The sequence below is a fragment of the Ornithorhynchus anatinus genome, chromosome 9 (assembly GCF_004115215.2).
Source record: "Ornithorhynchus anatinus isolate Pmale09 chromosome 9, mOrnAna1.pri.v4, whole genome shotgun sequence".
Taxonomy (NCBI): domain Eukaryota; kingdom Metazoa; phylum Chordata; class Mammalia; order Monotremata; family Ornithorhynchidae; genus Ornithorhynchus; species Ornithorhynchus anatinus.
In genome coordinates, this window is record NC_041736.1 from 13,818,258 (window position 1) to 13,832,202 (window position 13,945).

General features: G+C 42.6%; 1 protein-coding gene and 1 long non-coding RNA gene across 2 annotated transcripts in view; one reads left to right on the top strand and one right to left on the bottom strand.

Moving 5' to 3' along the window:
- On the top strand, window positions 1–9,830 carry LOC120638603. Its single transcript, XR_005660337.1, has 3 exons — window positions 1–3,154; window positions 4,035–4,136; window positions 6,684–9,830. It is a non-coding gene; the product is annotated as an uncharacterized LOC120638603 (long non-coding RNA).
- GALNT3 (polypeptide N-acetylgalactosaminyltransferase 3) overlaps window positions 8,979–13,945 on the bottom strand; it is a 35,771-nt gene continuing 30,804 nt past the window's right edge. Inside the window, 2 exon segments of the mRNA XM_029072087.1 lie at window positions 8,979–10,092; window positions 11,462–11,614. Of these exon segments, the coding sequence (XP_028927920.1) occupies window positions 9,970–10,092; window positions 11,462–11,614 (276 nt within the window). The 3' untranslated portion in view covers window positions 8,979–9,969.

Sequence of the window (13,945 nt, forward strand, 5' to 3'; positions counted from 1 at the left end):
CAGAGCTGGATTAGAACCCCGGTCCTTCTGACTCCCAGGACCGTGCCTTTATCTACTTGGCCACGCTGCTTTTCTGCAATTTCTGCCATACTGCCTCCATTCACCTGTTTGGGTTTGGGATTTGGTGAGGGGGGGTGGTTTGTTGTTGTGTCTTTTTTTTCCCTCCATTCCAGCTGAAGGCCTCTCCTCAGCCTCTTACCTCCCATCCCTTTTCCAGGCCTCAGCTATATCCTGCTTATCAGGTAAAGTATCTGCCAACAGCTTCCATTCCAGCCCTTTTTTTCTGGTTAAATATATTTGGAAAAACCGAGAATGACCCAGATCTATATTTTCCTAAGCGAGAAAAGAACCTTCTGAATATTCCAGGCTCTACAACTTTTCATGCTGTACTCAACCAACCAAGTAAATGCTCTGTGGGTCTGGCTAGCTCCTGTAGTCTTTAGGTCCCCGAGGGCAGGGTTCACGTCGACTAATTCTCTCCCAAGTGTTTAGTAAAATGCTTTGCCCACTGTAGGCACTCGGTAAACACCATTGATTGATAGATTGGAAGCTTCCCTAACTTCCTACTTAAAAGATTATTGACCATGTATTTTGGTTGTTGTGGCTGTTGTCTCTCTGTGGGAAAGTTTATCTTCAGTGTTTTGGGATAGAGGCACTCATGTTATCACTCAAAAATGGTTTCATTTGATTCCCTCTGACCATGTGTTTGGAAATAACAAGGGCCTGTCTTTGTAGAAGGGAAATGTGTCAAGATAAGGTCTCGAAAGGGAAAGAGGCAAAGAAAGCCAGAACCCTATGGAGAGTGATGGGACAGCTGAAATCAATCAATCCATCAGTGGTTTTTGAGCACTTACTGTGTGCAAAGCACTGTCCTAAATGCTTCAGAGTATACAGTAGTGGTGGTAAACACCATCCCTACCCTCAAGAAGTTTCGAGTCTAGCAGAAGAGCTCCAACCAGGAGCTAGCTCTAAGTCAGGCTACAAGAAAGAGAAAACTAACCTGACATTTGGTCTCTCTGCCTGTTTGGGGGAAAATGTGAGTTCAGCTTCTTTTCTCCCAAGCACCCTGATCCTCTTGTGTGAAGAGCAGAACCCCCGTGCAGGGTTTTAGGATGTCAATGCGATGAAATGAATGAACACCACCATACTTGCTCTAAACAGAAAACCAGAAAATGCTCACGTAAAGAATGCTGAATAATTTGGCCCTTGTTTTAATTGACTGTAGGCACTTCTTTGGAAATGTCTGAAGTGTAGTTTGTGAAACATGTTCCAAAAGTGTTTGATGTAAAATAAGCTCTAGCCATTTACAGTGCAGAATAGTCAAAAAGCTGTAGATTACAACTCTGTTCCTAAGAGCCTCAGCCTTTGTGTCTTAGTAAAGTTGATCTGTTTTTTTTTATTTGACATTTCTGGTGAAATAGCCTCGAGATAAAATTATTAATACATATGTGCTGGTTAATACCTGTTAATTCAGAACATGGCACTTTGTTATTTCGGTGTGTTCCACTCAACATCACAGGGTATATCAATTTGGTAGGAAAGATTAAAAAAAAACAAAAAATCAACAGATCAAAAGTATAGATTTCCTCAATAGAAAAACATATAGTGCTTAGTCAAAAATCCCTTAAATTATCCTCCCAAGTAATACTTTTCTGTTAAGAATCAAGATGATGGTTGTGGTTGAGCTGTTGCAATTTGGTTCATTTGCAAGTGTTGATGGAATTTTTTGAGCTAAATGTAATGTTCTCAAAAAAAATCCTAAACTCTTGTAAAGTTGTCCTTCAGCCTAATCTAAACCATTCGTGTTTTAGCCATGATCTCCCACTGGGGATGTTTTGTCTTCTCAGCTATATGCAGATGACGACAACCATGATTAGTACATGATGCCATTTCTTGGGGAAAAATACTGTGTACTTGAAAAAAAAAAGTGTTTCCCAATATAATTGGGTACAGTCTTCACTTGATTTTCTTACTTCTGTAGTTTGCACAGTCTTGGGGCAGTTTGATGAATGCTGTGCCCAAAAGCTGCTTGCTTACAATAGGTGAAAGGGAAGATCATTGATCCTAAAATGAAAAATCATCTACAGGACAGGTATTTTATACTAGACCTCATTACGTTACTCATTTCCTAGATTGATTTCTCTTGTGTATAAATTGTGACATCAAAGATGCCAAAGGGTAAATAAAATAAGCTACAATGATATTCAACAGAACTTAACCTGGACCTTATGTTGTAATAATTTATTCATATTAGCCGTAGTCTTCTGTATTTATATTTTCAGTATTTATTATGAATGAAATGGAAATTGATGTATCTATTGTGGCTTTATTATTGCAGTGTATATACTATAAATGAGCATTTTTAAGTCTTAATTTTATGTTTCTTTTGTTAGTGGCACTCGTATTATGCTGTACTTTTTATTCTATATTGTACACGATTGTCCATTTGTTTGCAGCCAAGTAAAACAGGTTTCTACGTTATAACAGCTATGGCATTTTGCACTGTGCATCCTTTGGACCAGTTTATAATACTTAGTGTTTAAACTCTTCTCTGATGGTTTATACTGGCTGGTGTTTCAGGTGGCGCTCGATTTCTGGGTAGAAGGGGATCTTTCTCCCTTTTAAAAGTACTCTGATTTGTTCAGGGCGGAAGACTGTGGTTCTGTTCACAGCACCCATCCTTGTAATGCTTTCCCCCTGTATTGTAAAGGCTGCCTTATGTGCTCAACCCCTTTGGCTTTCCCACAAAGACTGTTCCTCTTGATGGTCTGGGTCTTATTTGGCCCTGAGAGCACCACTGTACCCCACTCGTGCCAGGCTCGCTACCTGCCCCTGGCAGACGCTGAATGTTTGTTTTGGGCTCAGGCCTCCACTGGCCGAGTGAAGCAGAGAAGCCAGGCACTGATCAAAGATTTTCCACTCACGTGAAAAAACATTTTCCTCCACGCGAATCACTTAGAGAATTGTAACCCAAATGGGTCTTTTACTCCGGGCGATCCAGATCTTTGCTCAGCTTCTAGGTTTCACTTGCCTGAGAAGACCTGACAATCCAGACAGTTAAAAATGGTTTTCGGTACCTGTGATGGCCAAGCTGAAAGTAGATGGAGACCTGAAGGACATCAAGGATGCCTCGACGGCTCACCTCTGGCACAAGGTAACGTAGTATGTTTATTGCTTGTGGAAAGTGAGTCAGGCAAGTTCTCTGGGGCAGCCCAAGATCATCCATGAGATGTCTCCCCACCCTTAGAAAAGGAGGGTCTTGAATAGAGGGAAGAAGGCTACAAAAGGCCCAGAGAGACGTCAGGGAGGAAATGTGAAATAGCTAGAGTCAGGCTCCGAGATTAGTGCACTCTGCCCAAGAATTGAAAGAGATTTGATGTCACAGATCGAAGTGACAGATCTGTGTCACCGGGAGTGTTGGAAATCTTGCAGTTTGGGTTCAGCTTCATGGAATATATAACGATTTTGACAGGATTTGTCCACATGCTAAAGAGAATTTTAGCGGCACCAACTCTGCAATGCCTCCATCTGCTGGTCAGTTACAAAATATTTTAATCTGTCACGATAACGAAGGTGCTGATTTTCAAGACCATAAATTACAAGCATCTAACAGTGACAGGGTTCTTTTTTTAAGCTCATTCAGACCTAGAGCAGCACTCTGAACCGTTTGAGAATAATGATTCTTTTCCTGTTTATTCTCAATAGAATAGGGGATCCGCCCTGGTTATATGGTTTGGTATTATTCACTTGCAAGCTTTTTGGTTTTAACATTTAATATTGGGTCTGAGTTTGGAGAAGCTTTCTACGGTCCAGTACAATTTCCTTATAAAATATCTTGTGCAAGAAACCCGTTTATCACCTAGAACCAGATTAGAGTTCCCGGCAGGGCCATCAATAAACAGGCCTTCTAGGACATGCTACATCAAACAGTAATACGAAACAATTCATCCTGATGAGATTCAAGTCTGATTCTTGAGTCTAAAATACCACTGGAACAGAAGTCAAGATTTGTTTGCACTTTAACTGTTCTCCAGCTCCAAACGGAGGAACCCCCCGGCCCTTTCAGTTGGGGAAAAGAAGCAGAGCCCTCACTGGGACAGGACGGAAGAGGTGAGAAAGGACATCAAACACGCTTGGTAAGAATGGCAACCTAAAGATCCTGGGTCCGGCTGTGATACTATCAGCACTAATCATTTCACCCACTGACCCTTAGTTGCCCATTCCTAGTAGCACAACAACTATCTGTGGGATTTGTTAAGTGCTTATTATGGGCCAGGCACTGGGTGGATATAAAATAATCACATTGGACACAGTCCCTGTGGCTTAGTGGAAAAAGCATGGGCTTGGGAGTCAGAGGTCATGGGTTCAAATCCCAAACTCTGCCACTTGTCAGCTGTGTGACTTTGGACAAGTCACTTAACTTCTCCGTGCCTCAGTTACCTCATCTGTAAAATGGGGATTAAGACTGTGAACCCCAGGTGGAACAACCTGATAACACTGTGTCTACTCTAGCGCTTAGCACACAGTAAGCACTTCACAAATACCATCATTATTTTTATTATTATTAAGGGGAAGGATGAACGGGTATCTAATACCCATTTTACAGTGGAGGAGACTAAGGCACAGAGAACTAGTGTGGCCTAGAGCCAGGCCTGGGAGTCAGAAGCACCTGGGTTCAAATCCTCATTCTGCCATTTGTCTGTGTGACCTTGGGCAAGTCATTTCACTTCTGTGCCTCAGTTACCTCATCTGTAAAATGGGGATTAAGACTGTGAATAATGTGCTGATCTTGTATCAACCCCAGCATTTAGCACAGTGTCTGGCAAATGGTAAGTGCTACATAAATGCCATTTAAAAAAAAAAGTGATTTACCTAAAGTCAAAGCAGGCAAGTGTTAGAGCTGGAATTAGAACCCTGGTCCTCTGGCTTCCAGGCTCATCTTCTTTCCTCTGGGCCATGCTCTTTCCCCTTTATCTCCTCTGACGGTGATGCCCTTCCTCCACACCAGGATCCAGCAAGTGTACCACCTTGACAGAGCCTCAGATGGCCACGAGGGCTTATATTTCGTACATCCCTCCATTTGAGAGAGGAAGGAGAGCACGCGAGTGTGCGTGTGTATCCCTGTAAAATCTAAGCTAGCATCTATGATTACCTGGCCTGTATTAAAGTGATCCTCCTATTTCAAAGTAAAGCGGGACAGCTGAAACTGTGCATGAGCAAGAGGAAAACAGGGTCTTGACGAGCCACATTCCAAATAATGGTTCCCCTGGAAGCAGGAACAGATATAGAAATGATAAGGCTGGCAAAGGATTTTGATTTGATTTCGGCAAACCAATGAAGGGAAAAAACCTCCTGTATCCTACCCAAGTTCCAGATATCCTGTGGCATTAACTAGGTTGCTTACATGGCTGGCAGAAAATTCTATTCACTACATACAACTTCATTCAATACAACTATTATAGAAAATTCTATTCAGTACATACAACTTCATTCAGTTGTATGTACTGAGCGCTATGTGCACAACACTGTATTAAGCACTTGAGAGAGTATGATTTAACAATGGCAGACAGTCTGCCTCCTGCTGGGCCAATGTGGGCACATATATCTCAACTGACCATTTCTATTAAGTTTCCTGGGATGTGAATGCATCCTAGGGCACCTAAAGTAGAAGGTGGGGCAGAGCTCAGACTTTGGAGTCGGCCTTGTCCAAATCGGGACATCTTTAGCGGGCATGATCCAAGACCTGAGGCCCAAAACCAGTGCCTCTTTTACTCTTGGTGTAGGTAGGTGAACCCAGGGACAGGGAAGGGGCAGGGGAAGACGAGCAGGACTTGAGGCTTCCGGCATTCCCGATCCCTTGACTGGGCATACAGACAGAGACCTTGGACTGACGTAGCCTGAAGCCTCTCAGGAATGCCAGGGACTACCCACTTAGCTGCAGAGTGCAAAGGTTTGGCCCTTCTGTTCAGTCTAGAATAATGATGACAATAATAATATACGTATTCACTGTTCTAAGTGCCGGGGTAGATACAGAGTCATCTGGTTGGACACAGTCCCTGTCACACTCTTAACCCTCACTTTACAGATGAGGGAACTGAGGCTCAGAGAAGGGAACCGCAAGGTCACGCAGCAGACAAGTAGTGGAGCCGGAATTAGAACCCCGGTCCCTCCAACTCCCAGGCCCCTGCTCTGTTTGGGGCCCCCGATACCACTTTTCGAAAGAGGAAATCAGAAGCGGAGAGCATTTCTCCAAGGTCGAGAAGGCACCCAAGCTGCCTCAAGGTGTTTAGTGGATCGAGTCAGCCTTCACTCAGGGAAGCTCCCTCTGCCTTGAGGTTTAACAGTTCCCTCGTATTGGTTTGGAGGGTGGGGGCAGTTCGACCAGCAAGCCGCTGCTCCCACAGCTTAGCTTACTCACCAGTTTCCATTCTCCCTGATAGAGGAATCAAAGATTGGCCGACTGGCTTATGGAAAGTTCCAGGCTCTTGGCCTTGTGGGCGGGTGATGCAGCAGGCTGACTTTCCAGTTTTACCTCGGGAAGTTCCAAATGACTTTCTGGCTGGCAGGCAAGGTGGCGGGCTGTCGCATATTATACGGAAGCAGCTGCCTGAGCAGAAAAGTAGTAAAACACTTAAGTAGACTGACAAAGCCTACATAACGCACCCCAACTTTTTCCCTTTCAGGCTCAAATCCTGCAGACGACTTTCCTGTGATGAGCAGAATTGCAGTCACAAAACAGCGCTCAGGGTTTGCTCAACTGCAGTTATATCTGAGTATGTATATGAAGTCCAAATACCTCCCTTATCCACAGGCCCTTGGATGAAAATTGGACTCCCTTTCAGAAGCTCCTGTGGGTTTTGCTCAGCTGAGGGGAAGGTCTTCTCTTGAGGATGTACCTAATCCTGCTCCGACCACAGTTGCTGGCCTCTACCCTCCATGTGCCTTCACCACCGTCTTCCACTTCCTCTCCACAACCCAGCAGTACTGGTCTTCCCCAATTTTAGCTGCTGAACTAATTTAATCAAAAATCCCCTATGAAATATTTATGGTACATGGTCTGTACCAAGCATGGTGTTAAAAAGGTACATAAGATCAGGGCCCAGTGGGCTGGTTTCTAATTAATCCAAAGCACACTGTGGCTCGTTACGCCCAAACTGCTTGAGTGAGTGTGCCAGCGAAATGTGAGAAATCACCCGGTAGCTCTCTTGTTTCAGAGACCTGCTGGGTGTATGGGGTACAGTCCCATAACTGGTTAGTTGGGCTCTTAAGTGGGGAAGGAATGCTGTCAAGCTCCATGTGAGCAGGGAATGTGTCTGGCTGCTTAGTAACCGTGCTTTGCACATCGTAAGCGCTCAACAAAGAGGACTGAAACCCCTTCCCCCTGGACCCTTTGCACAGCTACAGGAGATGACTGGGGCAGAGAAATGAAATGTTCACATCAATACTCTAGGCTGCAGTTTTGCTATGCAAATTAGACCAAGTTTACCCTAGCTAAAATACTGGAATAGGAATCTTCTCTAGGTAACAGTGCTTGTCCTAAAATAGAGACGATTCTACAGAATTAAGTAGATTAGCATTCGTTTGCATGTTTTCTTGGTCAAGCTTTAACACAGCTAAATGTAGTTGACAGCAAATAGCACTCCTGTTCCCAAACTGGGAGACAGCACGGGTTACAGGAGATGGGGACTTCTAGCCCGCTAAGTGATTCACCGCAAGGTACTTACCAGTTCTCTGCCTCAGTTTCTCCAACTGTAAATTAAAGAAAATGCTAAATAGGATATTTTGAGGCCCAAAACCACAGTCGATATGAAAATGCTTTTGGAAATTAATGTTAAAATGTTTAGGTAGCTGCTTCAGTGGGATTCCCTGACCAACAGAAGCTCCCAGGGAACCTCCAGACACATGGTTTGCTCATCCCCCAAAAGACCCAGTGAAATGTATCATCTTGCTCTGCTCGCTAGTCATAATCTTCCTCTACCCCTCATCCAAGCCCATGTTTTCCTTTTCTGTTTTTTAGAATGTCCACCCTCAGCTTAGGAGTGCACTGGGGGTGCAACAGACACCTAACTGCACAAAGTCTGTCCTCACTAATTGATGTAGACTACAATAGTAGAAATCTCACAAAGAATAGATATGAGGGGAAAAAAGAACTACACCATTTTAAAGAAGTATCTTTTGAAAAACCCAGTTTTTACTTCTTAAGGGCAAAGATTCAGAGCAGAACTACTGTAGAAAATTCCCTCCTTCAAACACCATAAAATTAGCAGTTACTGAATTGCACTGGGTGGTCTCTATATTGCCCATAGGTCCTCGATTTGAAAAATTATATACAATTTAAGAACACCAAACTACCAAGTCCTTTACCGATCAATAATTTTCAAGGTAATTCCTCACTGCTAAGATGGTTACGTGCCTATTAAAACAGAGAGGCGGGACCCTTAATTTGGCTAGGCTTGTTGGGGGGGGGGGTGGGTAGCTTTGCATGAGACTGTCAGCAGACCCAAAGAGACCCTCCAGCATAAGTCTTCCTTAAAGTAAGGCTCAGTGACAAATCAACTGCCACATTATCCAAGTGGCTGTCCCTTAGCCTCCTCCACCATTAGACCGTAATCTACCATCCATCGCCGAGTACAATTCCAATGAAATATGACTGTCTAAAACGTACGCACCTCTAGATTGTCCCTTTTTCTAATGAAATGGTCAAAGAGGAAAAAAAATAGATCACTGCAATTGAGGAAGGGGACATTTTCACAGTTAAAGGAAATTCGGTACAAAAGACTTGGTCTCCTACAGTTCCAAGCAAAATCCACTTCTTCCCACCTCCAAACTCTGTGTGAGTTAGAACAATAAGTGTAAATATACCATAGTGTACAATTCTGGATTCCTAAAAGGAGAAATTAATTCTGCAAGAGAAGGTCAATATCAAAACAGAAATGTTAAATGCTGAGATGCTTTAAATCTGAAGGGAAAAAAAAGGATAATCTTGCAAATAAGAGTTCTTTATTTTCCAAGTTCTCCCATCAGGTAGAGAAAGATAAAGTTTTGGGGCAGCAATGGGCAAACAAGTTTCAGAACATTCATAATTTAAGAACCAGTGACGGATGAAATTTAGCTCCATGTTTTGTATTTGACTTTAACCTCCTTTAACTTTTAACAAGGTTCATGAATTTTAGTTAAAAAAAAAAAAAAAGATGCCCTTACCATTGGAAACCACCTGTCTGGAAAATGTTTTTGAAAATTTACAAAATGTTGCTGAAGGAAAACACTAAGTGAATACCAAGTAAATTAAGGAAGACCTAAGTGCTTGAAATAGAATGGAATTTGAGCTGAAAAATGCCATTTAATTCTAAAGTTTTACAGTATTCTGAAATAAGAATGTTCCTTAAATGGTTTCCTCCTCCCTTTGAGGTTGAAGAAAAACTTGGCGGAATACAACAGAGAGAACCACTTGGATTTGTATTAAAAAATAGAAATCCTAGACCTTAAGTCTTCCTGGTTTGCCCACCACATACATAAAGCACGAGCTGACCGTCACTGATCAAAAAAATCTTCTAAATCATTAAAAAAATACAGTGTATCAAATCTATTCTACCCCTCCCCAGACTAGGGGAAAATATAATATCTGTAAGAATATGTGTGCATATCTACATCTCGCTGCCTAAGGCTACGCAAACACCGCCTTATTCTGGAAATTACCTTTCAGCGTACTGTAAACATTTCTTCCCCTAAACCCGGACACCTCAAATTCTTTGGTATGACTAGTCATTGTGCTTTGAAACAGAACCTTAAGGAATGTCGGTCACAGTGCTGTCTGCACATTCATACATATCTATAAATAAGAAAAATATCACTTGGAATAAGTTACAATTAGCTGCTTTTGGATCCTTTTCAAGAGCTACAGTGTACTTGAAGTCACAGTTTTAAGAGACAGCTCATCTCCTTTTCTGATTCCCGAATTTCAAATAACACTTAATTATTTTGGCCAAAGATCCACTGTTGGAAGAGATCCGATGGGTTGCAAGACACCAGGCTTGGATGCTCCCCATTTCCTGAAAGGCACATGTTTAATCCTGGGTTATACAGTAGTTGATCCTAGAAAAGAGGGAAAGCAGCAGTAAGTTTCACGCTTAATAAGCATTCATAATACTGAGCAGATATTTCATTACTAGCTGCCTTAGGGGCACAGAAGCCAAAGGGGACTTGATATCATTTCAACATTACAATAGAGAGATGCTGCCATGTGTGCTGAATGACTCGAGTTCAGTTCAAAGATTATTGTGTCTGAGCAGCGTGGCGCAGTGGAAAGAGCACGGGCTTTGGAGTCAGGGCTCATGAGTTCGAATCCCAGCTCTGCCACTTGTCAGCTGTGTGACTGTGGGCAAGTCACTTAACTTCTCTGTGCCTCAGTTCCCTCATCTGTAAAATGGGGATTAAGTGTGAGCCCCACGTGGGACAACCTGATTCCCCTGTGTTTACCCCAGCGCTTAGAACAGTGCTCGGCACATAGTAAGCGCTTAACAAATACCAACATTATTATTATTATTATTACATGGCCTGGATCAATTTACTCAAGTGGTTTTTCATTGAATTAACTGGGAAAAAAAAGATAGTAGCATTCAAAGACATGGATCACAGTTCCTATGTGTAGGCAAAGCTTTAGGTAAAGGTGAAATAGCAAAAAACCACAAAAATTCCTTTGCTAAATTTTAGCCCCTTATTTCCAAACACACATTTGGTAGGTAGTTTGCTCAATCTAATTTATAAATGACTGTAAATACTCAAACAAGCTTATATTATGTTCTAGAATACAATATATTCCAGTGTAGAAAGAGAGAAATCACATGACACTAGTTCTCAATTCCAAGCTCACCAGAAAGTGTCAAAGTGGTGGAGGTAAGAGTACGACAGTGAATCATTTCAAGTAAGTGTGAAAAGATTAAATGGATATCTTCTCTCTCTACCATAGAATAATTTAAGAACAATTCAATGGCAATCTAGATAAAAAGTTTTTTCATGCAGATGGACGTTTAAATTGACGTAACATAGGAAGTAATAGAATCAGTGCATTGTTAATAAAAGTTCGATGAAATTTTAGCTCTGAAGTTATGCTTCAGGTTTTATTCCTGAAAAGTAGCTATCTTTTCAAGGGTCTACAAACCGCTTTGCTGTTTTTGTATAACATGTTTTGAAAAAAAGTTTCAGTGGTGAATTATTTTGTTTCCTTAATTCTCAAACTGTTGATGTACATTACAGTAAGTTGAATTTACCTTGTGTAATGGAAGTGAACTTTCACAAACAGCAAGTGAAATCAGATACTTCAGCACAGTTAAGGCAGAGAACATCTGCTAGTTATAGTACGCGAATTATTCAGTTGTATACTATTTGCTAAATTTGGAAGCATTTACTGTTTAGATTGAACAAAACTAATCCCACCAAGACATGAACTAGCTGAATTTAATACCTTTCGAAGCTCCCACTTTTGTTCTCCAATAGTAACTGTTTTGTGACCTTTGTAAGTACACGCCTTCAGTTGAACGGGGCCATGCGATGCGTGAAGACATAACTCCTTCTGAATGTTATGTCGGATTTCATGCTGTTCCGAGTACTCAAAATACTGTGAAAAAGGAATTCTATTTCAGACAAAATGGTTGCACAAGCACAATTGTCAACGAAGAAACACAGTGAAATGAGCATATGCGCAATTCGTTTTCATTATCAACTCATGCTCTGCCTACAGAGTAATGCTCTCTTCCCACTTGAATTGGGTACTGTGTAATAAATATACAATTAGAAGCTAAAACAGAATTTACCTTCATATTTCATGACAAGGGACTTTGGCTACTCTGGGATAAGGTTTTGCCATTGTTTGCAGGACTAAGTCTCTTAATCACAGGCCCCAGTAGCATGATAATAATAGTTGTGGCATCTCTTAAACGCATACTATGTGCCAGACACTTAACTAAGTGCTGGGGTGGATACAAGCAAATTGGGTTGGACACTGTCTCACATGAGGCTCAGTCTCAATCCCCATTTTATAGATAAGGTAACTGAGGCACAGACGAGTGAAGTGACTTGCTCAAGGCTACACAGAAAAAAAGCGAGTACAACCCGATAACGTGATTTTGGAGACGGGCCAGTGGGGAGCAATTTCAGCCCTGGAACCATGCACAGCCTCTGATGTAATATCTCCTAGGTCACTTCTGGGAGTGCTGGCTCCTGCAGCAATGTCTGGCAAGAAGCCCACTGAGCATGCAGTCTTCTGTCAGGCCTGGGCCAGGCCCCAAGACTGAGGAGGGACCGACTCTTCCAGGAAGCCAATTTATGTCTTCATCCTCTGGATGCTTTTTTATTGTTAAAGCTCTGTCTACATGTTTGAAGTTTCATGAAGGTGCTAAGAGGGTTAGATGAGGAAAAATCCAAGTTTGGCAGAGCTGGAATTTGTGAGATTGTGGGCGAATCAATCACCCTGAGCCCTGTGGTGGCTGAGGAAAGAATGGTCGTATTCTAGAGAAGTGCCATCACATCGGCCCTGTGCTGCCCTCATTCCTGCCCAGAGAGGGCCTGGAGTTCCCACAGTGGGAGTTTGGGGCTGGCGGGGTGGCAAGCAGTGTGATGAAGCACTGCCTTGGGATGAAGGCGGTGGGCAATTTGAGTCTTCAAGGAGCAGTCTTCACGGGCCTAAGACAGTGGATCCTCTTCCTCTAGATTAGATGCTGCTCCAATAACTGACCCCTGGGCTTCCCACCACAACAGAGGGTTACCTTAGGACTCAAAGGGTCCCTGCGGGCCTTACACTACCCTAACTGGCTCTGCAATAAGACATACTTTTAGTTCTCAAACGAAGAACTAGTTCAGCCGCGCCAACAGTGGAAGAGATTCTTAACTGGTGTCCTCAGTGAAACAAGGCACGGTGTCACTCTTGAAATCCCTTTCCTCCCCATCCTGTAATCCTGCTCCTAAAATTCTTGGCCACAGAAAAGGACAACCAGAGCAATCGGGAAGATTAAGGCTTTGGAAACCTTGGGGAGTTGTCAGGTTCGGTAACTGTCCGAGATTAGATTCCTTTGTGCCAAGGGAAAGGAGGGTTTGAAAACAGGAAAACCTGCCAGGAGTTCAGTGGTCAATTTAGTTGGGAACACAGAGCATTAATCTGTCAGTAGTTATAGTTATTTAACAGTAAAATAAGGCTTTAGTTGCAAAAAAATTCAAAAGATTGGTATCTGGTCAAATCATTATATGAAGAACTTCGGAGAGAGTCAGTGCCTTGTCATCAAATCATTAAACGCTTAAGAGGTTCTAACGTGTCAGGCATTCTAATAAATGTGCTGCTTGAAGAAACTCCATAAAAATTAGCAAAGATCTTCTCTGAGACATTAAATAATCCAGATTTTGTAGATAGGGGAAAACAGTGCTGCTTTCACCAAAACAGTGCAGTCTACTCTCCCCCGGAACAGGGGACACATACACCTGTAAGCAATGCCCTTTCTGCCCCACTAGCTGCCCTCTGATGCGAGAAACTTCAGGGAGAAAGTAGTAACCAAGGGGATAACATTAGACATCAACATGGCTTACAGAAAAGCAAGCCGAGGAGGAATAAAGTTAACCTATGAAACGGCTTATTTTACCACTGTTTTATCATTAGAAATATCCAACCTCAGCTTCAATGACACTATCTCTCTCTGACCACTCATCCTCAGTCTCTTTGGTGGGTTCCTCCTCTGCATCCCACTTTTTAACTGTGGGGAGGCCCTCACGGTTCAGTTCTGGGTTCTCTTCTTTCTCCATCCACACCAACTCCCTTGGAGAACTCATTTGCTCTTGTGGCTTCAATGCAGTCTCGCATTTCCTCCTGCCTTCAAGACATCTCTACTTGGATGTCCTGCCCTCACCTCACATTTAATATGTCTATAATAGAATTCCTTATCTTCCCACCCAAGCCCTGTCC